This window comes from Calidris pugnax, unplaced genomic scaffold, assembly GCF_001431845.1.
Source record: "Calidris pugnax isolate Ruff unplaced genomic scaffold, ASM143184v1 scaffold10, whole genome shotgun sequence".
Taxonomy (NCBI): domain Eukaryota; kingdom Metazoa; phylum Chordata; class Aves; order Charadriiformes; family Scolopacidae; genus Calidris; species Calidris pugnax.
In genome coordinates this window covers 3,411,302-3,436,380 of record NW_015090795.1, presented here as the reverse complement: position 1 = coordinate 3,436,380, position 25,079 = coordinate 3,411,302, and the positions used below count along the sequence as shown (strand labels likewise).

The 25,079-nt window shown below is 55.1% G+C and overlaps 1 protein-coding gene across 2 annotated transcripts in view; it reads right to left on the bottom strand.

Moving 5' to 3' along the window:
• Nucleotides 1-1,078: 1,078 nt before the first annotated feature.
• Nucleotides 1,079-25,079, bottom strand: part of FRMD6 (FERM domain containing 6) — a 24,346-nt gene continuing 345 nt past the window's right edge. The window contains exons 2-14 of one of the 2 annotated variants that reach the window (XM_014936752.1): nucleotides 12,200-12,381; nucleotides 11,332-11,422; nucleotides 10,595-10,674; nucleotides 9,839-9,915; nucleotides 8,338-8,524; nucleotides 7,336-7,491; nucleotides 6,457-6,522; nucleotides 6,304-6,372; nucleotides 5,330-5,504; nucleotides 3,713-4,048; nucleotides 3,473-3,598; nucleotides 2,168-2,259; nucleotides 1,079-2,048 (exon numbers count right to left, since the gene is read on the bottom strand). In XM_014936752.1, coding sequence (XP_014792238.1) covers nucleotides 1,764-2,048; nucleotides 2,168-2,259; nucleotides 3,473-3,598; nucleotides 3,713-4,048; nucleotides 5,330-5,504; nucleotides 6,304-6,372; nucleotides 6,457-6,522; nucleotides 7,336-7,491; nucleotides 8,338-8,524; nucleotides 9,839-9,915; nucleotides 10,595-10,674; nucleotides 11,332-11,422; nucleotides 12,200-12,298 — 1,839 coding nt within the window. In that variant the 5' untranslated portion in view covers nucleotides 12,299-12,381 and the 3' untranslated portion in view covers nucleotides 1,079-1,763. Of the gene's footprint in view, nucleotides 2,049-2,167; nucleotides 2,260-3,472; nucleotides 3,599-3,712; nucleotides 4,049-5,329; nucleotides 5,505-6,303; nucleotides 6,373-6,456; nucleotides 6,523-7,335; nucleotides 7,492-8,337; nucleotides 8,525-9,838; nucleotides 9,916-10,594; nucleotides 10,675-10,919; nucleotides 11,005-11,331; nucleotides 11,423-12,199; nucleotides 12,382-25,079 lie in introns of those variants that run through there. The other variant, XM_014936751.1, reaches the window with a different exon arrangement.

Genomic DNA, 25,079 nt, shown 5'->3' with positions numbered 1-25,079 from the left:
GGGGGGGGCACTGCCAGCAACCCCCCACATCCCAGCCTGGGGTGTGGTGCCCACAAGAAGGGTTTTTGGGGTGTTTGGTGGGTTCCCCCCAAAACCAGAGCACATAGCCCCGAGCTTCCCCCACAGCATCTCTCCTTTGGGGGAGAAAAAGAGAGGGTTTTTTGCGGGGGGGCACCAGCCTCCTGCTGGCCCTATATTATTTTGCCACCCGACGTCTCCCCTGCCAGCTCCCCTATTGCAATAACACCAATTTTCATTTTTTTTTTTGCCCCCCCTCCGACAGCTACGCTCCTTTCCTTTTGGTACCAGTTCCCCCTTTTCTGGGCTCCCTCCCCCACCGTTTCTTAGAAAAATAAGATTGTGCTTATTTATTTATAAAATAATAATAATTTGGTTTTTTTGTTTTTGTTTTTTTTAAGAAAAGCTTTCCAGTTTAAAAAAAAGAAATGGTGGCGTATCAAAATACGGCAAAACTTTGGCTGTCGGTCGCTAAACTCTAATTAAAAACATGGACTGAACCAAAAATTAAAAAGGCATTGTGCTGTGAATATCAGCTGCTGGGACGCTTCACCCTCTGGTACCTGACGGTGAATATTCCTGAATATTCCACCTGGGCACCCACACAACACACTCAGGGTTTTTTTTTTTTCTAGCACGTCACCCCCATCCTTTAGCAGAACCCTTCCAACTGTTAAGAGATTTTGAAGACACATGGAAAAAGCCTTGGTAAAATACAGTGGAGACCGCGCCAGGAAGAGCCAGGCTTCCCAGGAGGGTTGGGTTTGTGTTTCTCCTCAAGAGGAAAGTCTTATTTTCTCACCTTGGTGCTTAGAAAATAAAAAAACAACCAACCATACGATCGTTTGTAAGGGTTCGTTAGAGAAGAAAGGCAGCTCCTTTGTATAAAAGGTACTTTAGAGCAGAAGTAAAACGCAAATGGGTCTATAAGATCCAGAAATATATAAACATCCATACCTCGATATATTTATATATGTAATTAATCTCGATGTGTTCCAAGTTTGGGCTGCATTATTGCAATATCCTTAGAGGTGACCTATTCTTTTCCATTCTCCTTCGCTTTTGGTTTTCTTGGGTGGGGTGGTTTGCTCTTTTTTTTTTTTTTTGGTTTGGGTTGTTTTGTTTTGTTTTTTTTTCTCAAAAAGAAAGAAAAAAAAAACAAGCTGCAAATGGCGCCGGAGGTCCCAACCGCCGTCCACCTCGCTGGGAGGACCACTCTGGCCTGACCTCCAGCACTTGTTTTTGGAAGAACTTGGATGATGCTGGCCATGCTGTCCTCCACCGCACGTCACCCGGGGATCCCCGGCTGGTTATTGCTTAATTCTCCCTCCCCATACTGGCCTTTAGGGTTATTTACATTTCTTTGGCTTGACTTGAACACCACGGTCTGGCGCTTCCTCTCCGGCGTCGGTGGCCACCAAGCCACCGCTGGAGCCACCAGCGGCACTGAGGATGGGGGCAAGGAGGAGAAGAGGCCACCTCGACCCACAGGTTGGCCCAAACGAATTGCGCTTCTCCCAGTGGAAATAAGACAACTTGTGTTTGGCACAAACTCATCCAGAGGAGGAAGGATGGTGGGGGACCTCGCCGGTGGGACTCCGCCGTGCCCGGGGTTCTCCATCCCACCTGCCGTCGGGGCCATCCTCCAAGTGCCCTCGGTTTGCAGGGAATGGGTGGGGGACAAGGCGGTGTTGACGACCCCCGATGAAGGGCAGGGAGCCCCAGCCTCCCCCCCGCTGAGGTCCTCAGACGACGAACTCGGGGACTTCGTCGTGGGTGAGATCCAAGGAGAAGTATTTGCTGGTTCTTTTGACGGGGAAGGTCTCCTGGATGTTGATGCACTGCTGGGCCAAGCAGCCGTTGCAGTAGAGCCCTTCCTCCTCCAGCCCGTGGGCGCAGCCGAAGGTGTAGCTCTGGGCCGTGTCCTGGCAGAGGTTGGCCAACTGCAAGAAGTCCTTCTGGTAGAGCCGAATGTCATCCAGGCTCAGGCTGTGCCGGTCTGTCGAGGTCTTCGGTTTCCTGCACGCCGTCTGGGCAAAGCAGAGAGGGGGCTCAGGACCCACCCAGGAGACAAGGGGGTCAGGGAAATACAACCCCCCGGCACCAGCAGGGCTATGGGCTTCTCCAGAGCCTCACCAGTGCCACGTACCTGGGGTAAGGAGTCGGTGCTTTGCCCTCGCAACTTCACCACCGTCTCCGAGGAGCTGGAGGTGGAGGAGCTGATCTCTTTCACGATAAGTCCTGCATGGGGGAGAGAGGAAGAGGAGGGTGTGAAGGTTATTTCGAGGCTTCTCAGCTCTCTTGGGATCTGTGCTTCTGGGGGCTTTCTCTTGCTTTGGGGTGAAGGCACCCTCAGCTCAATAGGGTGCCTTTGGAATCATAGAATCATCCAGGTTGGAAGGGACCTTTAAGAACGCCAAGTCCAACCATCAACCCAACACTGACAAAACCCACCACTAACCCATGTCCCTCAGCACCACGTCTGCCCCACTTTTAAGTACCTCCAGGGATGAGGACTCCACCACTGCCCTGGGCAGCCTCTTCCAAGGCTTGATAACCCTTTTGGTGAACAAATTTTTCCCAATATCCATCCTAAACCTCCCCTGGTACAACTTGAAGCCGTTTCCTCTTGTCCCATGGCCTGTTCCTTGGGAGCAGAGACCGACCCCCCCTGGCTACACCCTCCTTTCAGGGAGTTGGAGAGAGCGAGAAGGTCTCCCCTCAGCCTCCTCTTCTCCAGGCTGAACACCCCCAGCTCCCTCAGCCTCTCCTCACAAGACTTGTGCTCCAGACCCCTCACCAGCTCTGTTGCCTTTCTCTGGACCTGCTCCAGCCCCTCAATGTCTTTCTTGTCGCAAGGGGCCCAAAACTGGAGCCTTTGCCCCAATGGCTCCACTTGCAACCAACTTTACCTACAAAGCATTCCAAATTTGCACCAAAATGGCATCCAAAACCATCCCCAGGGAGCCTGGCACCCCAGAGACCTCCCAGTAGCACCCAGCACAGAGCTGGGAATGTGGATGACTCTGGACACAGGCACAGCTCCTGAGAAGCCAGGCTCACATGTGTGATAACAGCACCCGTGCTCATGGGAACGAGTGAGGGGTTGTCATGAAAACAAGAGTTGAGGGCAGCAATTGAGAACGTCACCAAAATTATGTCCATTGCCCATGGGCTGCTCCTGTAATTGTCCCTTGGGATCTCCAAACATCCTGGTTGGCCATGGGGCAGCTTCAGAGAGCATCAGCCCTGCTCTGAGTAAAACCTGCACCTTTCCTGGGCAACCCCTTCTTTTCAGAGCTCCACCAAGTTTACTCCATCTCTCCTTCAACCCACTGAGCAAACAGCTTCTCCAGGGGTCCCAAACGGACACTTTGGGATAATTTCTCTCTGACAAACCCCAAAGGTGTGACTGGTGTTGGGGAATTGGAAATAAAAGTGTCTGCCACCTTACCCGAGTGCCCGTTGAACTTGCGCGAGAGCAGCATGTCCTCCGTGATGTAGACGCACATGTCGGGGCTCACCTCCATCTCCCCAGCCTGCTCCAGCTCCCGGGGGTCATCCACCAGCATCTCGATCTCTGCAGGCGGGGAGGAGGTGGAACAAGTCATTGACTCACCTTCAAACCACCCTCCAACCCCAAAATATATGCTGAGACCCGAGCTGGAAAGCTCACGCTCAGCTGGTGTCTCACCATCATCCTGGGAGTCCTCCTCCAGCCGGTCCTTCCCACCGCTCTCCACCCCGGAGGTGTGGGAGCTGCCGTGGCTGGTCATGGAGCTGCAGGTCTTCAGCTTGCGGTGGGCGCTGGCGCCCGAGAAGCCGTCCTCGGGCCCCATCTCCCTGGGTTTGGGGTCGGCCTCGATGCCCGAGGTGTGGGAGCTGCTGTGGCTGGTGGTGGAGTGTCGGGAGAGGCGCTTGTGCCGGATGCTGCCGGCGCTGCTGCCGCTGGCCCGCGAGCGCTTCTCCAGCTGCTCCATGTCCAGGTCCAGGGTGTCGCTGATGTAGGACTCGCGGTACTGCTTCTTCTCTGCGAGGCCAGTGGAACGCCGTCACCACACGGCGTGTCCCCCCAGGGTGTCCCCCCACTGCTACCCAGGCACCCAAGCCCAGCGGGGTGGCACACCAGGAGCCAGCCCCTGTCCTGGTGGCATTTGGGGGTGGTGAGGTGGAGAGCCTCAAACCTGCTGTGCTCTTCTCCTGCTCCAAAGGAGGAGGAGAAGGGGAAGATGAGGAGAAGGAAGAGGAGGAAGAAAATGAGGATGAGGAGGAAGAGAATGAGGAGGAGGAGGGAAAAGAAGAGAGAGAAGATGTCAACAACCAAAGGAGGAGGAGAAGGGGAAGATGAGGAGAAGGAAGAGGAGGAAGAAAATGAGGATGAGGAGGGGAAAGAAGAAGAGAGAGAAGATGTCAACAATGAGGAGAGAGAAGATGAGGAGGAAGAAGGTGAGGATGGAGATGAGGACAAGAAGGAGGAAGAAGATGAAGAAGAAGAGGAGGAAGAGGATGAAGAAAAGGAGGAGGAAGGGGAGGATGAGGATGATGAAGAGAGAGAAGATGAGGAGGAAGAAGGTGAGGATGGAGATGAGGACGAGGAGGAGGAAGAAGATGAAGATGAAGAAGAAGAGGAGGAAGAGGATGAAGAAAAGGAGGAGGAAGGGGAGGATGAGGAGGATGATGAGAAGAAAGAAGATGAGGAGGAAGAAGGTGAGGATGGAGATGAGGACGAGGAGGAGGAAGAAGATGAAGAAGAAGAAGAAGAGGAGGAAGAGGATGAAGAAAAGGAGGAGGAAGGGGAGGATGAGGACGATGAGAAGAAAGGAGGAGGAAGAAGAAGAGGAAGAAGAGGAAGAAGAGGAAGAAGAGGAAGAAGAGGAAGAAGAGGAAGAAGAGAAGAAGGAAGAGGAGAGGAGGAAGAAGATGAGGAGGGGAAAGAGGAACATGAAGAGGGGAAAGAAGAAGATGAGGAAGATCTTATGTTTGCACAAGGGCTTTCTGAGCTTGGAGATGGGACAGAGGGCACTGGGAAGCGCTGTACTGGGGCACTGGGAGGAACTGGGCCATCAGGGGCTGCCATGGAGGTAGTGCCCCCCACTAAGCAGCCGGGGGGGGTGTCTGTGGGCATCCAGCCCCACCAGGAGAGGGTCTAATTGTCAGGCAGAACCAAGGTGCACTGACACACGGTTGAGGGGGATGTGGGGACAGCCACCCCCACGGGGCTGGCACAAGGACCAGGCGCTCGTACGGGGAGAAAAAGCCATGTAGGAGCCTGGCAGGGGTGGGATTTGCACCCTGGGGTGGGGACACCTACCCTCGTTCTCCTCCAGCTTGCGGACCTGGCGCAGGATGGGCTGCAGGTTCATGTAGAGCCGGTGGCTGCTGCTGAGCAGCTGCAGGAGGTGGCGGGAGCGCAGAGGGCAGCCCGTGTAGTAGATGAGCTTCCTTGCTGAGGGCAACCCGTCTGGCAGGATCTCAAACTTCTTGCCCTGCATGGGAGAAGGGGGAACATCAGCCCCAGAGAGAAAAATGCCCCAATTCTCCCCAAGTCCCTGCTGCAGCCCACCTAAAGGGGCTCCAGGAAAAATGGGGAGGGACTCTTGATCAGGGAGGGGAGGCGTAGGATGAGAAGGAAGGGTTTGACACTGAAAGAGGGGAGATTGAGATTTTCTCAAGTCACAGGCGACAGGATGAGAGGAAATGGCCTCAAGTTACGCCAGGGGAGGTTCAGGCTGGATATTAGGAAAAAATTTTTCACTGAAAGGGTTCTCAGCCATTGGAATGGGCTGCCCAGGGAGGTGGTTGAGGCACCATCCCTGGAGGTGTTCAAAAGACGGGTTGATGTAGTGCTGGGAGGTATGGTTTAGTGATGGTGATGCTTCTTGTTTGTTGTGTGGGTGTCTATTTTTGTCAGTTAGGTTGACAGTTGGACAAGATGATCTTTAAGGTCCCTTCCAACCTAGAAGATTCTGTGATTCTGAGATCTCAGGAAGAACTTCTTTGCTGTGAGGGTGGTGAGAGCCTGGCCCAGGTTGCCCAGAGAAGCTGTGGCTGCCCCATCCCTGGAGGGGTTCAAGGCCAGGTTGGAGAGGGCTTGGAGCAACCTGGTCTGGTAGGAGGTGTCCCTGCCCAGGGCAGGGGTGGGACAGGATGGTCTTTAAGGTCCCTTCCAACTCAAATCATTCTACGATTCTATGTACTGAGGTCTGTGTGACACCACCCCACGCTAAATCAGAGCCCAGGAGCAACACGGGCAGAGATGCTCTGCCTGGAGATGGTGGCACTCACCACAAACACCAGTTTCCCCACATTTGTCCATGGGAAGTCGTAGAGCAGCTGCTTTTCTTCATCCATGTTCTGTAAAAAGAGGAGGGAGAGTCTCAGCTGAGGATGCTGATGGTGGGGAGGAAGCTGAGCCATCACTCTCACTCAGTCGCCTACCTGGAAGATCTGGATGCCCCTCGTCGTCAGCCCCAGCGTCAGGGAGGCTTCCACCTCCCTCTTGTCCTAAGGAAAACAAACACAGATGCTTTCAAATACAAGATTTGCAGCACGAAGTGGATAAATCTGTCCCTTCCAGCCCAGGTATCCTCCTCTCATCACCCCATCTCCTGTGCAACAACAGCCTCGGGCAGTAGGTGCCCCATTTAGGTTGGAAAAGATCCTTAAGATCATTAGGTCTAACTGTTTAATTAATATTAATTAATTAATATTGCACACACACTCCTAGGCACCGGCCACTCCTTCACCACCCAGAAACACTCCAGCACAAGGGTCTGGGAAAGCAGTTTAACCTCAGAAAAGATGGAAGGATTTTCAGAAGCAGGAGCTGGGGCACTTCTACGCTTCAGCCCAACCTGCTCCATCACCAGCACAGAGCGGGTGACAGCGGGGCAGAGAAGGGGGACAGTGGCACAGCCCACCCTGCCCGCAGCACCACGAATGGCACCAGCCACGCACGTGGCCACTGTCCCCCTCACATCTCCCTTGGGGGGCTGGAAATAAGGGGTTTTATATTTTTTTAACAGCCCCTTTTGACAAGGTACCCCCTTGCCGTGCCCAGCTGCTCCCTGTACTTGCCATTCCCTGCGTTCTCCCGAAGGCAAACTTCTCCTCTTTAATTTAAGGATGTTACAAAACGGGTTGTGGAGCACCAGCTCCCAGCAAACAAATCTCTTTGCTGGGAGAAAAAACCCAGCATGTATTTCTTAGGGAGAGGGAGACTGAGGAATAAGATCCCTGAAACCTCATGGCTGCCTCCCCGCATCCCGGCAAACCTCTTGCCTCTCCATAATGGATCAAAAATTGGCAGGGATGTACCTTGTACAACCTGTAGTAGTGCACGGCCACGTCGTCCAGCCGCACGGCCTCCTTGATGTACTTGAGATGGGCTTCGGAGGCCGTCAGGGCAAACTGATCCTTGTGCATGTTGGGGACGTGCTTGAGGATGTAGTCCTTGCCCCTCTTGGCAACCACCTGTTTGGAGGAGAAGAGAAGCTGGTCCAGGGGAGCTGCCAGCCCCCGGTGGTCCCGGGCAGCGGCAATTTCCAGGGAAAAGGGAGCTCTATTTCAGAGCTGCAAGCAAAAATGAAATGAATACAGCAGCCCACAACTTGTCACCCCCAGGATTTCCCACTGGGAAGTGCGTGTTTGCTTTGCGTGCCCACCCCATGGAGCTCCCACCACCGGTGATGCCCAGTCCAGGGCAGGGAGAGGCAGGGATGGGGTCCCTGTGTGGCTGGAGATATGGCCCTGAGGCCATCACTCCTCAGTGACACACACAACAAAAAGAGAAGGTGGCAGATTCGGGGCAAACTCCAGAAAGCACATAAAGCAGGTAATGGTGCCTACAACTTCTACTAATCTTCCCCTTGCCAGCATCCATCCGTGACAAGTGGGTGTCCCTCAGGGGTCTCTACTGGGACCAGTACTGTTCAGTATCTTCACCAATGACATAGACAGTGGGATCAAAGCTTCTGAGCAGCTCAGCATCATCAGCATCATAGAATCACGGAATGGTTTGGGTTGGAAGGGACCTTAAAGATCATCTGGTTCCACACCCCCTGCCCTGGGCAGGGACAACTCCCACCAGACCAGGTTGCTCCAAGCCCCCTCCAGCCTGGATTGGAATGTTTCCAGGGATGGGGCAGCCACAGCTTCTCTGGGCAACCTGGGCCAAGCTCTCACCACCCTCACACCAAAGAAGTTCTTCCCCAGATCTCATCTCAATCTCCCCTCTTTCAGTTTAAAATTGGCAGGGGGTTGGGTGGGAGGGTTCTACCCGTGCTTAGAGGTGGGGGGACCACCTCGTGAGGCACTCACCCAGGCAGGGAAATAGGCTTCGGGCTCGAAGTACTTCCCGTAGTGCTTGTTGCGTTTGAAGTCGCCCAGGTCGGCTTGGAGGGCGAAGGCGGTGAGGAGGAAATAGGCCTCTTCCCTCAGGACACACTGGGAATGGAGCACTTGCTTCCTCAGGTGCCAGTAATAGTAATAACGAGCCGTCCGGTCACTGCAGGGGGTGGGGGGGAGAGGAGGAGAGAGGAGAGAAGGAGAAAAGTGCCAAGGGGACACCCACCCCGTGACCTGCACCACCTCCAGCTCCTTCCACCCACCGCAAAGCTCTTACGGAGGGAGCGGGGCTGGGTGCCCAGTCGTTTGCCCCCTTTCCCCTCTCCCTATTAAAGCCAAGGCTCCCACGAGGTGGTGAAAAATGGGGCTGAAATGTCCTCCTGCAGGTGGAATAACAACCCCCCCAAAAAGCATCCCTGCGGGGCTGCAGACGCCACCGTGTCCCCAGATGCCACCGTGTCCCCACGTGCCCGAGACCCTGAAAATCACTTTTTCCCCAAAGACAGGACCCGAAGTTCCCACCCAGCCACAGGCTGATTAAAATCATAGAATCATAGAATCATTGAGGTTGGAAGAGACCCTTGGGATCATCGAGTCCAACCATCTCCCCTACTCTACAAAGTTCTCTCCTACACCATGTCCCTCAGCACTGCATCTAAACGGCCCTTAAACACATCCAGGGATGGGGACTCCACCACCTCCCTGGGCAGCCTGTTCCAATGCCCGACCACTCTTTCGGTGAAAAATTCTTTCCTAATGTTCAGTCTAAACCCACCCTGTTGGAGCTTGAAGCCATTCCCTCTCGTTCTGTCACTAATTACCTGTGAGAAGAGACCAGCACCAACCTCTCTACAGTGTCCTTTCACGAAGTTGTAGAGAGTGATGAGGTCTCCCCTCAGCCTCCTCTTCCTCATACTAAACAGCCCCAGCTCTTTCAGCCGCTCTTCATATGATTTGTCTTCCAGGCCCTTCACTAGTTTCGTTGCCCTCCTCTGCACTCGCTCCAGCACCTCCAGATCTCTCTTGTATTGAGGTGCCCAAAACTGGACACAACACTCCAGGTGTGGCCTCACCAGTGCTGAGTACAGGGGCACAATCATCTCCCTACTTCTGCTGGTCGCACTATTTTTGATACAAGCCAGAATGCCGTTGGCTTTCTTGGCCACCTGGGCACACGGCCGGCTCATATTCAGGCTGTGACAAAGGGTTAAGCTGTGACAAAACCCTACATGTGATGTCCCCCCAGCCCCTCCAAATGGCTTTGTCACCACCAGGAGCACTGTCACCCCCCTCCTCCCCCTGGTACCCGGCCACAGAGCCCCAGCAGAAAGGAGGAGCATCCCTCCCACAGCATCCCGAGGCTGCAGGACACCAGGAGTGGTGTCCAAGCTGGGGGCACCCCGGGGTGCTCCCCTACCAGCTCCTGGCCCCGGCTAGATGCCCACCGCCCTGGGGAGGGGTGGGTGACCCCTACCTGATCAGCCGGCCGTTCTCCACGTAGTACTGCACTCGGAAGTGGATGATCATGGGGGGGCCAAACTGGTCGATCCCCTGGAACAGAGAAGATATTCAGGGCTCCTGCAGAGACCCTGGCATCACACCCCAGCCCCTCACCTGGGGGTCCATCACAGCCACCCCCTTGCCCCTCCACGGGGTGAAAGCCACAAGGAAAAGTTCACTCACTAACACCGATAGCCTTTTTTTTCCCCTGAATTCCAGTTTGACACCCATTTTTTCCCCCCAATATGCTGAAATGCGAAGGGGGTTTGGATTTAAAGAGACCTCCCCACCCAGAGGGGTCTGCAGCCCCCCCACTGCCACTGTCCCTCCCCAGCCCATCACCCACCAGTCCCCATCCCAAGCACCAGCACTGGAGCCTTCACGCCAACCCCCTCGGCACGTTGCACTGACATAATTAAAAGGTGCTTTTTTGGGGGGGGGCGCAAAAAACCCCAAACGCTCCATTTTAGAAACTGGAAGAATGGGACAGCTGAAAAATTCTGTTGAAGTAGAAGGAATGGCATTGGTGGCATTTGGGGTGACAGCCATCGAGTATCATCCAGGTTTTATCCATTTTGGACTCCTGTCCCCCTCCCAAGCCCCACGCTGGCCGACAGCCCCCCCCTTCCGCCACCCCTCGGCTGCGATCCCGTGTCCTGGAAGTGACCTGCGTTGGGGACAGAGGTGGCCTTACTGCCGTCAGCTCTCCATGCAAGACCTCACCGCTGACCTTGCTGGCCTCCTTCTTCCACTCCTTGGGGCAGTACTTGTAGAGTTTCTGGGCCAGGTCCATGTACACGTGCTCATTGTCTGGGTGGGGCAGAGGTGGCATCAGCATCCCTTGCGTGGCCCCTGCATCCCACCAAGCCCTGCCCTGTCCCCCCCCAACCCGTCGCTGGGTGGTTTTGGGGGGGTTTGTAACCTCCTCGTCACCTAATGAGAGGCCACCAAAGGGTTGGGTGCACCCACCTTTGGGCCAACATGCACCCCCACCCGATGGCATCAGGCTGGACCTACCAAGGGCACCCAACTCATGGCATAAGCCCCTGACTTACTCTGGATAACGCTGAGCCCGAAGAGGTGACAGTCCTTCAGCCTCAGGAGGTCACACACCTGCACCAGCAACTCGTGGCACAAAATCTTCACCTGTAAAAAAAACCCACAAAAACCCTACATGTGGTCCCTGCTGCATCTACGCCCACCTGAGCTGGGCAGGTGGCACCAAAACCCCCCACCAGGTCCCCATCAGCATCCCCTGCATGTCCCCTGCATTCCACCAAGCCCTGCCCTGTCCCCCCCAACCCATCAGTGAGTGGTTTTGGGGGCTTTGTAACCTCCTCGTCACCTAATGAGAGGCCACCAAAGGGTTGGGTGCACCCACCTTTGGGCCAACATGCACCCCCACCCGATGGCATCAGGCTGGACCTACCAAGGGCACCCAACTCATGGCATAAGCCCCTGACTTACTCTGGATAACGCTGAGCCCGAAGAGGTGACAGTCCTTCAGCCTCAGGAGGTCACACACCTGCACCAGCAACTCGTGGCACAAAATCTTCACCTGTAAAAAAAACCCACAAAAACCCTACATGTGGTCCCTGCTGCATCTACGCCCACCTGAGCTGGGCAGGTGGCACCAAAACCCCCCACCAGGTCCCCAAGCAGGACTTGGGGGTGACAGGCTGGGCTGCAGGTGGCACCAAAGCCCCTCACCAGGTCCTCAAGCAGGACTTGGGGGTGACAGGCTGGGCTGCAGGGCTCATTCTTCCATGGGGCCAACGTGGAAGTCCCCAAAAGCAGGGTCCCACCCTGGGGTGCAGGGACCAGGGGATGGGATGCACGGGGGCAACTTGAGAGTAGTGACTGATGGCGGACACCTCGCTGCAACCAGCCCGGTGCCAGGGAGATGGCTTTGGGGACAGAAAACAGGATATTGGGTGGTGGGGAATGAAAAAAATGGAAAATATATTGAATAACAGAGATAAATCCTCCTCCTGCTGATTCGCTGGGGTAGAGGAGGCCAAATTGCCACCCACAGTGGGTGTGGGGAGGGAGGACCAGAGGATGGGATGGCACATGGCAGGTCAGCCACCAAAAATCACAGCTCTGCCAGCAGCACATCGAGGCAAGAAGAAGCAGGAGAGTGTAAAACCCTGCCTCAGCCTTCAAGGGGAACAACTTGTGTGATTTCCCCAGGAGGGCGAGAGCAGGCGGGCTCAAAATTAAAAGCAGCACTTGCAAATGCACCCCCCGCCCCAAACACCCCCTCCAAAGGTTGCCAGCCCTTGGGTGTGATGAAGAGGTGGGTGCTCAGGGGGTTTTTCCCTGGCCGCCTTACGTTGATGATGATGTTGAGGGAGTCGTCGTTGGGGAGGAAGATGCAAACGCTGCGGCGGTCCTGCATGACTCTGTTGTTGTGGAAGGTCAGTTTGTTCATCGTGGTCCAGGCTCGGGGCTGGGGGTGTTGGGGGGCACCTCACCGGTGGGCCGGGGCAGCCTCGGTCCCCGCGGGCGCCATCCCTGCAGGCAAAACAGGGGTTAAACTCCGTGTACGACCCCCCCCCGGCTTCCCCCACCCCCACACGGGCATCCTTCCCACCCATCACCATGTCCCCCCCAGGAGTGGGGTGTCCTCAAAACCACCCCCCCGCCCCGAGTGCACCCCACTGTGGCCACCCCTCACCCCAGCCCCAGCCCCGTGGTTAGGGCAGCACAGGATGGCAGCTGAGCCCTAAAATAAACCCCTGAGCCAGCAGTTTTATTCTCCCGGCTCGAGTTCAGAAAAACCTCAGGAAAAGCTTTCCTGGCATAATTTAAAAAAATAAATAAATAAATAAATAAAAGTTTATCTGCTGGGAGCAGCAGGAGAGGAGCGGCACGGCGGCGGGGGAGGATTTGCAGCCCATGGCAGGACCCCCCCCATCCCTTCCAGCATCATTCCCCCCCCATCTCCAGCCCTTAATGAGGGTTAAATAAAACAATCCCTGTAAACAAGATAAACCAAAATCACTAACAGTGATTTGCAGATGGGAATGGCTCTCTCTTGCCATCTCCCAGCCTTCCCCTAAACCCATACCAGGGCCGAGGGGGTAAACCCCTCCCACCACTAACCCCAGGCAATTCTTATTTTCCAGGACAAATATTCCTCAAGTGCTTTTTACCCCACAGCCATCCCCTGGGACACAAACACACGTATGACATCAGGAGCAAGGATCTTTAAACTCTAAAAATGTTCCCTCCCCTTTTCTAAGGCACAGGTTTATGCTGGCACCCAGGGCAGTGTAATGTCTTCATCAAAATTTTGTTTTTTTGGTCTAAATGAAAATGCCTTTGGGTTCAAGAAGGACAGGGAACTGCTGGAGAGGGGACAGCAAAGGGCCACAAAGACGATTAAGGGCCTGGAGCATCTCTCTTATGAAGAAAGGCTGAGGAACTTGGGTCTTTTTAGTCTGGAGAAGAGAAGGCTGAGGGGGGATCTGATCAACACCTATAAATACTGAAAGGGTGGGTGTCAGGAGGATGGGGCCAGTCTTTTTTCAGTGGTGCCCAGGGACAGGACAAGAGGAAATGGGCACAAACTTGAGTACAAGAAGTTCCACCTAAACATGAGGAGGAACTTCTTTTCTGTAAGGATGGCAGAGCCCTGGAAGAGGCTGCCCAGAGAGGTGGTGGAGTCTCCTTCTCTGGAGACATTCAAACCCCACCTGGACACATTCCTGTGCAACCTGCTCTGGGTAGACCCACTCCGGTGGAGGGGGTTGGACTTGATGATCTCCAGAGGACCCTTCCAACCCCATATGAGTCAATGATTCTACGATTCCAGACCAGGTTAACTCACATATTCGTACAGCAGGGGCAAAAAAAGTGCCCGGAGGTGACTTTGTGTGAGGCAGTTACTGGGACTGGGGTTACTGGGATTTTGCAGAAGTTGGGAAATGCAGAAGTGATGCTCTCTGCCCGCACCGCTCTGGGTTTGCAGCACCCAGGCCCCACGTGGCCACGCACTGCATCTATGCATTGCATCCATGCATTGTGGTGGTGCATCGTGGCCGTGCGTTGCATCTGGGTATCGTAGAAGTGCATCACAGCCATATATTGCATCCATGCATTGTGGTGGTGCATCATGGCCATGCATCGCAGCCATGCATCGCAGCCACGCATGGCACCCATGCATGGTGGCCATGTGTTGCATCTGTGAATTGCACTTGTGCACTGTGGCCAATGCACTGTGGCTGTGTGTTGCATCTCTGCATCATCACCATGCACCGCATGTGTGTATTGTGGCCATGCATCACGGCCATACATCGTGGCTGTGCCTTGCAGCTGTGCATCATGGCCATGCATTGTGTCTATGCACTGTATCTATACGTTGTGGTGCTGCATTGGGGCCATGCATCATGGCTGTGTGTTGCACACATACCTCATGGCCATGCATTGTATCTGTGCATTGTGGCCATGCCCGCCCCGAGTGCACCCCACTGTGGCCACCCCTCACCCCAGCCCCAGCCCCGTGGTTAGGGCAGCACAGGATGGCAGCTGAGCCCTAAAATAAACCCCTGAGCCAGCAGTTTTATTCTCCCGGCTCGAGTTCAGAAAAACCTCAGGAAAAGCTTTCCTGGCATAAATCATGGCCATGCATTGCACCCATGCATTGCGGCCATGCATGGCATTTGTGCACTGCAGCTGTGCATCACGGCCATGCATTGCATCTCTGCATTGCAGCCATGCATTGTGGTAGTGCACTGTGGCCATGCATTGCAGCTTCCAGCATCATTCCCCCCCCATCTCCAGCCCTTAATGAGGGTTAAATAAAACAATCCCTGTAAACAAGATAAACCAAAATCACTAACAGTGATTTGCAGATGGGAATGGCTCTCTCTTGCCATCTCCCAGCCTTCCCCTAAACCCATACCAGGGCCGAGGGGGTAAACCCCTCCCACCACTAACCCCAGGCAATTCTTATTTTCCAGGACAAATATTCCTCAAGTGCTTTTTACCCCACAGCCATCCCCTGGGACACAAACACACGTATGACATCAGGAGCAAGGATCTTTAAACTCTAAAAATGTTCCCTCCCCTTTTCTAAGGCACAGGTTTATGCTGGCACCCAGGGCAGTGTAATGTCTTCATCAAAATTTTGTTTTTTTGGTCTAAATGAAAATGCCTTTGGGGCCATGCATTGCATCTCTGCATTGCAGCCATGCATTGTGGTAGTGCACTGTGGCCATGCATTGCAGCTGTGTGTTGCATTTGTGCATCATGGCCATCTATTGCATCTGTGGGTTGCATTTGCGCAATGTGGCCGTGCATCATGGCCATGCATTGCACTCGTGCATCATGGCCATGCATTGCAGCCATACATTGTGGTGATGCATTGCACCCATACATCATGGCCATGCATTGCACCCATGCATTGCACCCATGCATTGCACCCATGCATGGAGAGGGGACAGCAAAGGGCCACAAAGACGATTAAGGGCCTGGAGCATCTCTCTTATGAAGAAAGGCTGAGGAACTTGGGTCTTTTTAGTCTGGAGAAGAGAAGGCTGAGGGGGGATCTGATCAACACCTATAAATACTGAAAGGGTGGGTGTCAGGAGGATGGGGCCAGTCTTTTTTCAGTGGTGCCCAGGGACAGGACAAGAGGAAATGGGCACAAACTTGAGTACAAGAAGTTCCACCTAAACATGAGGAGGAACTTCTTTTCTGTAAGGATGGCAGAGCCCTGGAAGAGGCTGCCCAGAGAGGTGGTGGAGTCTCCTTCTCTGGAGACATTCAAACCCCACCTGGACACATTCCTGTGCAACCTGCTCTGGGTAGACCCACTCCGGTGGAGGGGGTTGGACTTGATGATCTCCAGAGGACCCTTCCAACCCCATATGAGTCAATGATTCTACGATTCCAGACCAGGTTAACTCACATATTCGTACAGCAGGGGCAAAAAAAGTGCCCGGAGGTGACTTTGTGTGAGGCAGTTACTGGGACTGGGGTTACTGGGATTTTGCAGAAGTTGGGAAATGCAGAAGTGATGCTCTCTGCCCGCACCGCTCTGGGTTTGCAGCACCCAGGCCCCACGTGGCCACGCACTGCATCTATGCATTGCATCCACGCGTTGTGGTGGGGCATCGTGGCCGTGTGCATTGCACCCATGCATTGCACCCATGCATTGCACCCATGCATCATGGCCATGCACTGCACCCATGCATTGCACCCATGCATCATGGCCATGCATTGCAGCCATACATTGCAGCCATACATCATGGCCATGCACTGCATCTCTACATTTCATTTGCGTATTGTGGCCATGCAACATGGCCTTGTATTGCACCCACGCATTGTAGCCATGCATTGCACCCAGGCATCACGGCCACCATGCATTGTGGTGGTGCATCATGGCCATGCATCGCAGCCATGCATCGCAGCCACGCATGGCACCCACGCATGGTGGCCATGTGTTGCATCCGTGAATTGCACTTGTGCACTGTGGCCATGCACTGTGGCTGTGTGTTGCACCTCTGCATCATCGCCATGCATCGCACGTGGGCATTGTGGCCATGCATCACAGCCATGCATTGCACCCATGCATTGTGGCTGTGCCTTGCAGCTGTGCATCATGGCCATGCATTGCATCTATGCACTGCATCTATGCATTGTGATACTGCATTGGGGCCATGCATCATGGCTGTGTGTTGCATTTGTGCATCATGGCCATACATTGCATTTGCACATTGTGGCCATGCACCATGGCCATGCATTGCACCCATACATCATGGCCATGCATGGCATCTCTGCATTGCATTTGCGCATTGTGGCCGTGCAACATGGCCATGCATTGCAGCCATATATTGCAGCCATGCATTGCACCCATGCATCATGGCCATGCAGTGCATCTCTGCATTGCATTTGTGCATTACAGCTATGCATCATGGCCATGCATTGAATCTGTGCATTGTGGCCTTGCATCACGGCCATGCACTGCAGCCATGCATCACGGCCATGCATTCCATCTACGGATTGCATTTGTGAATTGCAGCTGTGCATCGCAGCCATGCATTGAATCTGTGCATTGCAGTTTTGCATTGTGGCCATGCATTGAATCCATGCATCGTGGCCATGAGCTGCAGCCATGCATTGTGGCCATGCATTATGGCCACGCATCGCATCATGGCCATGCATTGAATCTGTGCATTGCAGGTTTGCATTGTGGCCACGCATTGAATCCATGCATCGTGGCCATGCACCACAACCATGAGCTGCAGCCATGCGTTGTGGCCATGCATTATGGCCACGCATCACACCTCTGCATTGCATTTGTGCCTCGTGGCCATATATTGCAGCTGTGCACTGCACGTGTACATCGTGGCCGTGTACTGCAGCCGTGCACGGCGGCTGCGCATCGCAGCCGTGCCCAGACACGATTGATCCCAAGCGGGAGCCAACCCCCCGCCGCCCACGGGGTTGGTTTCAAGGTTCATTAAAAAGATCCCGGCGGTGAACAAAACGGGGCTGAAGGTATTTGGCAAACATCCTGGCCCGGCCGGGCGCCCAGCAGCTCTCCTGCACCGACGCCGGGCTGGGCATGAAGCGACTCGCACGAGCCCTGGCAGGGAGGGTGCTGCATCCCCGGTAAAGCAGCCGTGCCCGCCGGGCACCCTCCGCACCCCTCTCCCACCCAAATGCTCTCCTGCCACCCCTAGGGATGCACCAGAGCATCCTCCCCACGCACCACGGCCACAGGCACAAACCATTCCCCATTTATGGGTAAACCCAGCACCAGGAGGTTATTCTCTGCTTCCAGCACCCCAGCATCCCCACCACTGGAATGCACCGGGAGCAGCCAGTGGGGAACGGGTCCCTCCTCGGCCACAGCCTCTGCACCAAGCCCTGCTCGCAGCGGGACGCCCCAGGAAAACACCTTCTGAAGACTACTTGGAGATGAAAGCCAGTCTTTGAGGCGCTGGCAAAACCCCAGTGTCACAGCCCATCGCCTCCTTGCCTCCAAAATGCCCTTCGGAACCAGGCAGGGGGATCAAACCCCACCGTGCACCTTCTGCGTCCCCCGGGAGAGCTTCTCCATGGCACCACGCCACTCTGGGCACCCCGGGGCTGTTCATCCCCACCCCGGTCAACGCTTTTACTCCTCATCCTGCAGCCTGAACCGGTCCCTGAGCATCGGGGATTAAAGTTGGCGTCAGCAGAGCACAGGCATCGTGAGGCTCGGAGCCAGAGCCAAAGAAAACATCTTCCTCTGCAGGACCCCACCTCTGAGAGCGGGCAAAACATGGAAGGAAAAAAAAAAAAACCAACACAAACCCACCCATATATTTTGGTATTGCTATAGAAAATGCTCCAGACCCTGCTGCTGAATGCTAACACCCCATCAGTTTGCATCAGAAGGGTGGTCCATGACTTTGTGAAATGCCCCCCCTCCACTCTGGGAGCTTCCCCCAGCCCCCCTGCGAGCTGGAGCGGCGGCAGAGTTAGGAAACGGGCACAAAAAGCCCTTTCCAGGGTGTATGTGCCTCCAGCAGCCTCCGCCAGACGCCGGGAAATTCTTTCCGAGCATCTGCTGCTCATTCCGACAATGTCAGCTTTGATTCCCCGGGACCCCGCGCCGCTGCCCTCACCCAGCGGAGACGACGTGAGGCACGAACGTGCCCGGATCCGAGCTGGAAAGAGCCTGGATTGCAGGGAGAGCCCCCCTGGAATGCCACGCCAGTGGGGGACACACACACACAGAGATCACCCCACAACCCAAGTGGAAACCTCAACCCCGAGGAAGTTTTGCAAACAAGGGGTTTTCCATCTGGAGAGTAAACCAAGCTGGAAAAAAAACCACTGGGAATAAGGAACCAGCATCCATGGCGCCACAACATCCACGTCTTCCAGCTGCGTTTTCCCTGCCGTAGGGAATGAAGCATTTAAACTCCACAGGAATGCGCTGCGAACCCCTTGTGTGCCTTTTACGGGGAGAAAATTCCTCGATCCGCTGTATTTTTCAGGCCAGGCTGCCGGAATCCTGTCCCACACCCCCCCCTCCTCACCTCATACCCAGGCCGCGGGATAAAAAACAAACCAAAAAACCCCGTGGCAAAGCTCTGCTGTAAAGAAAACATCAGGCAATAAACCTGCCGGCTTGGGAAAGCAGCTGGGGCCGTGGCCGCTGACTCGGCGGGGGATTTATTCGGCACGGGGGCTGGCAAAGGCGGCCGAGGGCAAGGGGATGTCGGGCCTGGTTGAGGGGGATGGAGGTGCCGGAGCAGCGTGCCAGGCTCCCAGGGGAAATATCCATTTGGATGCAATTCCAGGGTTAGTCGGGGGTTTAATGTGGCTTGAATTTGCCAGCTGAGATGGGTTTTTTTGCTCCCAAAGATGCCAGCGCCCAGCTTCTGGGCACACCAAGCAAGGCCCTGTGGCGCCCTGTCCCGTCGTTCGCCCCCCCCAACATATTTAATTACAGAATCACAGAATCTTCTAGGTTGGAAGGGGAAGATCATCTTGTCCAACCGTCAACATAACTTTGACAAAAATAGACACCCGCACAACAAACAAAAAGCAACACCATCACTAGGCCATACCTCCCAGCACTACATCAACCCGTCTTTTGAACACCTCCAGGGATGGGGCCTCAACCACCTCCCTGGGCAGCCCAGTCCAATGGCTGATAACCCTTTCAGTGAAAAAATTTTTCCTAATATCCAGCCTGAACCTCCCCTGGCGCAACTTGAGGCCATTTCCTCTCGTCCTGTTGCCTGTGACTTGGGAGAAGAGACCGACCCCCACCTCTCTACACCCTCCTTTCAGGGAGTTGGAGAGAGCAATAAAGTCTCCCCTCAGCCTCCTCTTCTCCAGGCTGAACACCCCCAGCTCCCTCAGCCGCTCCTCACAAGACTTGTGCTCCAGACCCCTCACCATCTTTGTTGCCCTTCTCTGGACCCACTCCAGCCCCTCGATGTCTTTTTTTATGGTAGGGGGCCCAAAACTGGACACAGTACTCCAGGTGGAGCCTCACCAGTGCCCAGTACAAGGGGACGATCACCTCTCAGGCCCTACTCACCACACTGTTTCTGATCCAGGCCAGGATGCTGGTGGCTTTCTTGGCCACCTGGGCACACTGCTGGCAATTAAAAGAAGCACCTGAGTTTCCGTGTCCATGGTTTTGAGTCAATGTTTGGACCCCCCATGGTACCCACAGGCCCATCACAGTCCCTCAACCCAGCCAAAACAGACCCAGCCCACTCCTCCATCACCCAAATTCACCTCCCCTTTGGCAAAAATACCCATTTATTTAAAAAATTCCGCCCTGGCAGCCACTAAACCCACAGCTGGGCTCCCGTTCCAGCCATGGTGGGGAGGAGGGAAGGGGCTCGGCACGGGACCCACACGTAGGCACGGGCCGTCCCGCAGCGAGAGGCTGCCCCGAGCGCCCAGCCAGACGGGAGGATGAATTCACAGGGCAGGAATTTCTTGTTTTTAAAGAGTTTAGAGTGGGTTTTACCCCACATCAGAGGGCGCAGGTATGCGCGAGCTGTTATTACAAGTTTTAAGGCCGTCCCTCAACGCAGCAGCCTCTACCGACCCAAAAAGTTCCATTAATTCCTGCTTGCGGTTGCCCCGTAATTAAAATTGTCTCCCATTCTTCATGAACTCAACAGTTTCCTCATAATGAAGAGAGGCGGATGAAAGAGACCTTCACTGGGAAAAAGGACTCGGTTATAAATATTACATTACTTCATCCACCACCAAAGTTATTTGCCTGCTGGAAACTCAGCCTGGGCAGCCAGGGCCGGGGGGGTGGGCAAGCTCCACCACCCCCAGCAGAAGCCCCCAAGTGCTGGTGGTGTCCAAAAAGCCTCAGCAAGGAAGGTCCCCCCCCATCAGCTCGCCTGTCTCCACCTCTGCCACGCTCCTCCTCTTCCTCCCCTTTGGTTGCTGCGATGGGACACCCCTGAGGGGCAGAGGGGGTGCTGGGGACACCCAGGGATGGCCACGAAGGGCCGAGCCAAGAAGAACATCCCAAAAATGGGATAACGGCCCCTCTGTCACCTCCTGTTTGCATGGCAGCTGCCATCGCAGCCAGCACTGGGGACGAGCCCCATGGGATGTCACTTCAGGGCATGGGTAAACGCGGGCAGAGCTGGAAATCTCTCCCTCTGCTCCTCTTTCTGCCACGCACGGAGCCAAATCCAGCCTAGAAAAGCTGATTTTTCCATCCTTCACAGCACAGCCATCCCAGGCCTCTTCGTTCCCTTACTTTGGCGCACTAAAAAATAAATAAAGCTGCCCGGCCTCCGCCGAGGATGCGCAGAGAAATGGATTTCACTGGCAGAGGCTCCAGCGAGGGAGGGACGGCGCCTGCTCTTCCTCTTCCCTCTTCTGCTCTCCAACCGGCCCCTTCCATTTTATTTCCTTCCGGAAAACTTCCCCGCGCGCCTCCGGGATTAGAGCGATATCCTCTAAAAGCATCCAGCTGCATCAGGACTGGGCTGGGGGTGGGGGGGAAACAGATTGTGCTCAGGGCACCCCAGGTCCCCACCCTGGCTCCGGATCCTGTCCCCCAACATTCCCAAAGTCTTTATGGACCATCCCCCCTGGTATCACCAGCAAAAAGCCTAAAATTCCCAGTGCTCGGATGCCACCCCAGGCACCGCGGGCATCCCTCTGAAGGATGCAGGTGGAGGTGAAGCATCGCCTTTGCCCCCCGCTCAGTGGGCCCACATTGCCAGCGGCATCCATAAATCCCTTGGGATTCAGCCCTGGGTCTTGGCTGCTGGATCCCTGGACCACAAAGCAGCCATCAGGGTCACTGTCACCATCCCACACCCCCCACAGCACGCCCTCGAGGTACCAAACCATGGATGTCCCTATTTAATAACCCCCCCCTAAAGATGCTCCAGCCCTGGACAAACCCTTCCTTCCCAAGGGAAAGCATTTTTGGGGAGCCCCATGCCCAGCACCCCGCTCTTGGACCTGGGATCAATGCCCAAAATGCTTTCTGCACATGGGGAGGGAAAAAAAAAAAGGATGCACGGCCGAGAGCTCAAAAATGAGTTCCATTTTATGCCAAAACACACAGAACCGCGCCTGGAGTCTCCAGAGCCCCCCCGGCATCCTCACCTCTGGCCCCAAATCCTGCAAAAACGAAGCCAAACCAAGTGACTTTTGTTGAATCCTGGAGCGGGCAGAGGGAGGTTTGTCTCCCTCGCCGGGTCTCCGGAGCTCCTCGGCCATGCCGGAGCCTCCATAAACTTCCCTACCCCAGCAGCCACGGGGAAAGGCTTCTTTTTGGTGTTATTCGAAAAATATCCTAAGCCTGCTTTCCAGACAAGGGGAAAAAAAAAAAAAAAAAGGCATAAAACTCAATTAAGAAGAAGCAGGCAGATATTTTAACCACCGCCATCATTTGTGTACTCCATCTGGAGTCCAAAGGCTGCTTTTTTCTTTATTTTTTTATTTTTTTTTTTAGCAGGAGGGAGCTGACATCATCTTAATTTGAAATTCACATTTATTTTTACATCTGGTCTGAATTAATCTTTTTCAGCGTCCTGACTTTCATGTAATGGAATAATTGCTTACAGACTCCGGCTTTAAAGAGCCTGAATAAACCCAGTTTAAAAAAAGAAAGCCCCTCTACCAAACGCCAGTAAAAAAACAGTACCTATAACCGAACCCCAATACGCCTTCAGGACTGGGAGTTTTAAACAAAATAGCATCATTTTAAAACTATTTCATCCCTGTTCTAGCCAAGAATTGGAGAGGGCGAGCGAGATCCGTGGAAAAAACACAGGCGCAAACCAGTCCAGGAACTGGGTAGACTGGGAAAGCTCCATGTGCCCTGCTCCACACTGAAGCATCCTTAGAAAAGCTGAGTTGGGTTTAGAGGGAAAAACATCCTCAGGATGGGGAACGCATGGGCCGTGAGCAGGAAAAGAGGTGATTTGGGACCACAAGATGATGGTGAAAGTTGGGGGGGAGGGGGTGAGGGCCCGGTGGGGATGGGTCTTACTACCACGTGTGGATCAACGGACACGGGACCACCAAGCATGGTTCTGGAAAGCTCAGCTTCACCCTGGGAAACCCGATTTCCTCGCTGCCAGGAGGGCACAACGTCAGTTAAAGCCCAATTTAAGAGCTGTGTGGGTTTATCCTCGCCACTTCCAGAACCCGGTGGGGATTCGCATCCCCAGTGGGAAACATGGAGATCTTTAGTGGCACCACTGGGTACCAGCTTCCACCCATGGGTGAGCGGGGCCCATGGGTGAGGGGGGTCCCACAGGTGACTGTGACCCAGAAAGAGGAGGATCCATGGATGAGAGGACCCATGGGTGAGAAGACCCATGGGTGATGAGACCAACAGACGATGGGATGCACGGGTGAGGGATCCCATGGGCAAGCGCAACCCATGGCCAAGGGGACCCATGTGTGAACACAACCCATGGAGAAGAGGTCTCATAGACAAGAAGACCCACAGGTGAGGGGACCCAATGGCAAGTATGGCCCACAGGGAAAGGGACTCACTGGTGTGACCCACAAGCAAGGGGGTCCCACGGACAAGGGGATGCGTGGGCACGTGTGACCAAGGCAAGGGGACCCGTGGGCATGTGTGACTGAGGGGTGATGGGACACGTGGGTGAATGTGACCCATGGGTCAAAGTTACCCACAGGCAAAGGGACTCATGTGCAAGGCGACCCATGGGTGATGTAACTCATGAGGAAGGGGTCCCACGGGCAAGGGGAAGCATGGACGACCCAGGGGTAAGGGGTCCCGCAGGCCAGAGGGCCCATAGGCAAGGCAACCCACTGGTGACTGAGGCCCAGGGGCAAGGAGTCCCATAGGTGAGTGTGACCCACAAGCAAGGGGTCCCACCAGGCAGGGGGATCCATGGGCATCTGTGACCCATGACCAAGGGGCCCCACAGGCGAGGAGACTTGTGGGCAAGTGTAACCCACAAGTGAGGAGTCCAACAGGCGAAGGGACCCATGGGTGAGTGCGACCCATGGAAAAGTGTGATCCACAAGCAAGGAGTCCCACCAGCCAAGGGGACCCATGGGCAAATGTGACCCACAAGTAAGGAGTCCCATGGTGGAGGGGCTCCGTGGGCGAGCGTGACCCAGGGACGAGGGGATTCACGGGAGAGTGCGACCCACAAACAAGGAATCCCACAGGCGAAGGGACCCATGGGGGAGTGCGACCCACAAGTGAGGGGTCCCATGGTGGAGGGGCTCCGTAGGTGAGCGTGACCCACAAGTGAGGGGTCCCACGGTGGAGGGGCTCTGTGGGCGAGTGTGACCCAGGGATGAGGGGACCTGTGGGCAACTGTGACCCACAAGCAAGGAGTCCCACAAGTGAAGGGACCTGTGGGCAAGGGTGACGCACAAGCAAGGGGTCCCACAGTGGAGGGGCTCCATGGGGGAGTGTGACCCACAAGTGAGAGGTCCCATAGTGGAGGGGCTCCGTGCGGGAGTGTGACCCACAAGCGAGGGGTCCCACGGTGGAGGGGCTCCGTGAGCAAGCATGACCCAGGGATGAGGGGTCCCATGGACAAGTGTGACCCACAAGCAAGGAGTCCCACAGGCAAAGAGACCCGTGGGGGAGTATGACCCACAAGTGAGGAGTCCCATGGTGGAGGGGTTCTGTGGGGGAGTGTGACCCATAAGCGAGGGGTCCCATGGTGGAGGGGCTCCATGGGGAAGTGTGACCCAGGGATGAGGGGTCCCATGGACAAGTGTGACCCACAAGCAAGGAGTCCCACAGGCAAAGAGACCCGTGGGGGAGTATGACCCACAAGTGAGGAGTCCCATGGTGGAGGGGTTCTGTGGGGGAGTGTGACCCATAAGCGAGGGGTCCCATGGTGGAGGGGCTCCATGGGGAAGTGTGACCCAGGGATGAGGGGTCCCATGGACAAGTGTGACCCACAAGCAAGGAGTCCCACCAGACAAGGGGACCTGTGGGCAAGTGTGACCCACAAATGAGAGGTCCCACAATGGAGGGGTTACCTGGGCGAGCATGACCCAGGGATGAGGGCACCCATGGGCAATTGTGACCCACAAGCAAGGAGTCCCACGGTGGAGAGGCTCCGTGGGCGAGTGTGACCCAGGGACGAGGGGACTCACGGGCGAGCGCGACCCACAAGCAAAGAGTCCCACAGGCGAAGGGACCCGTGGGGGTGCGTGACCCACAAGCAAGGAGTCCCGTGGTGGAGGGGCTCTGTGGGGGA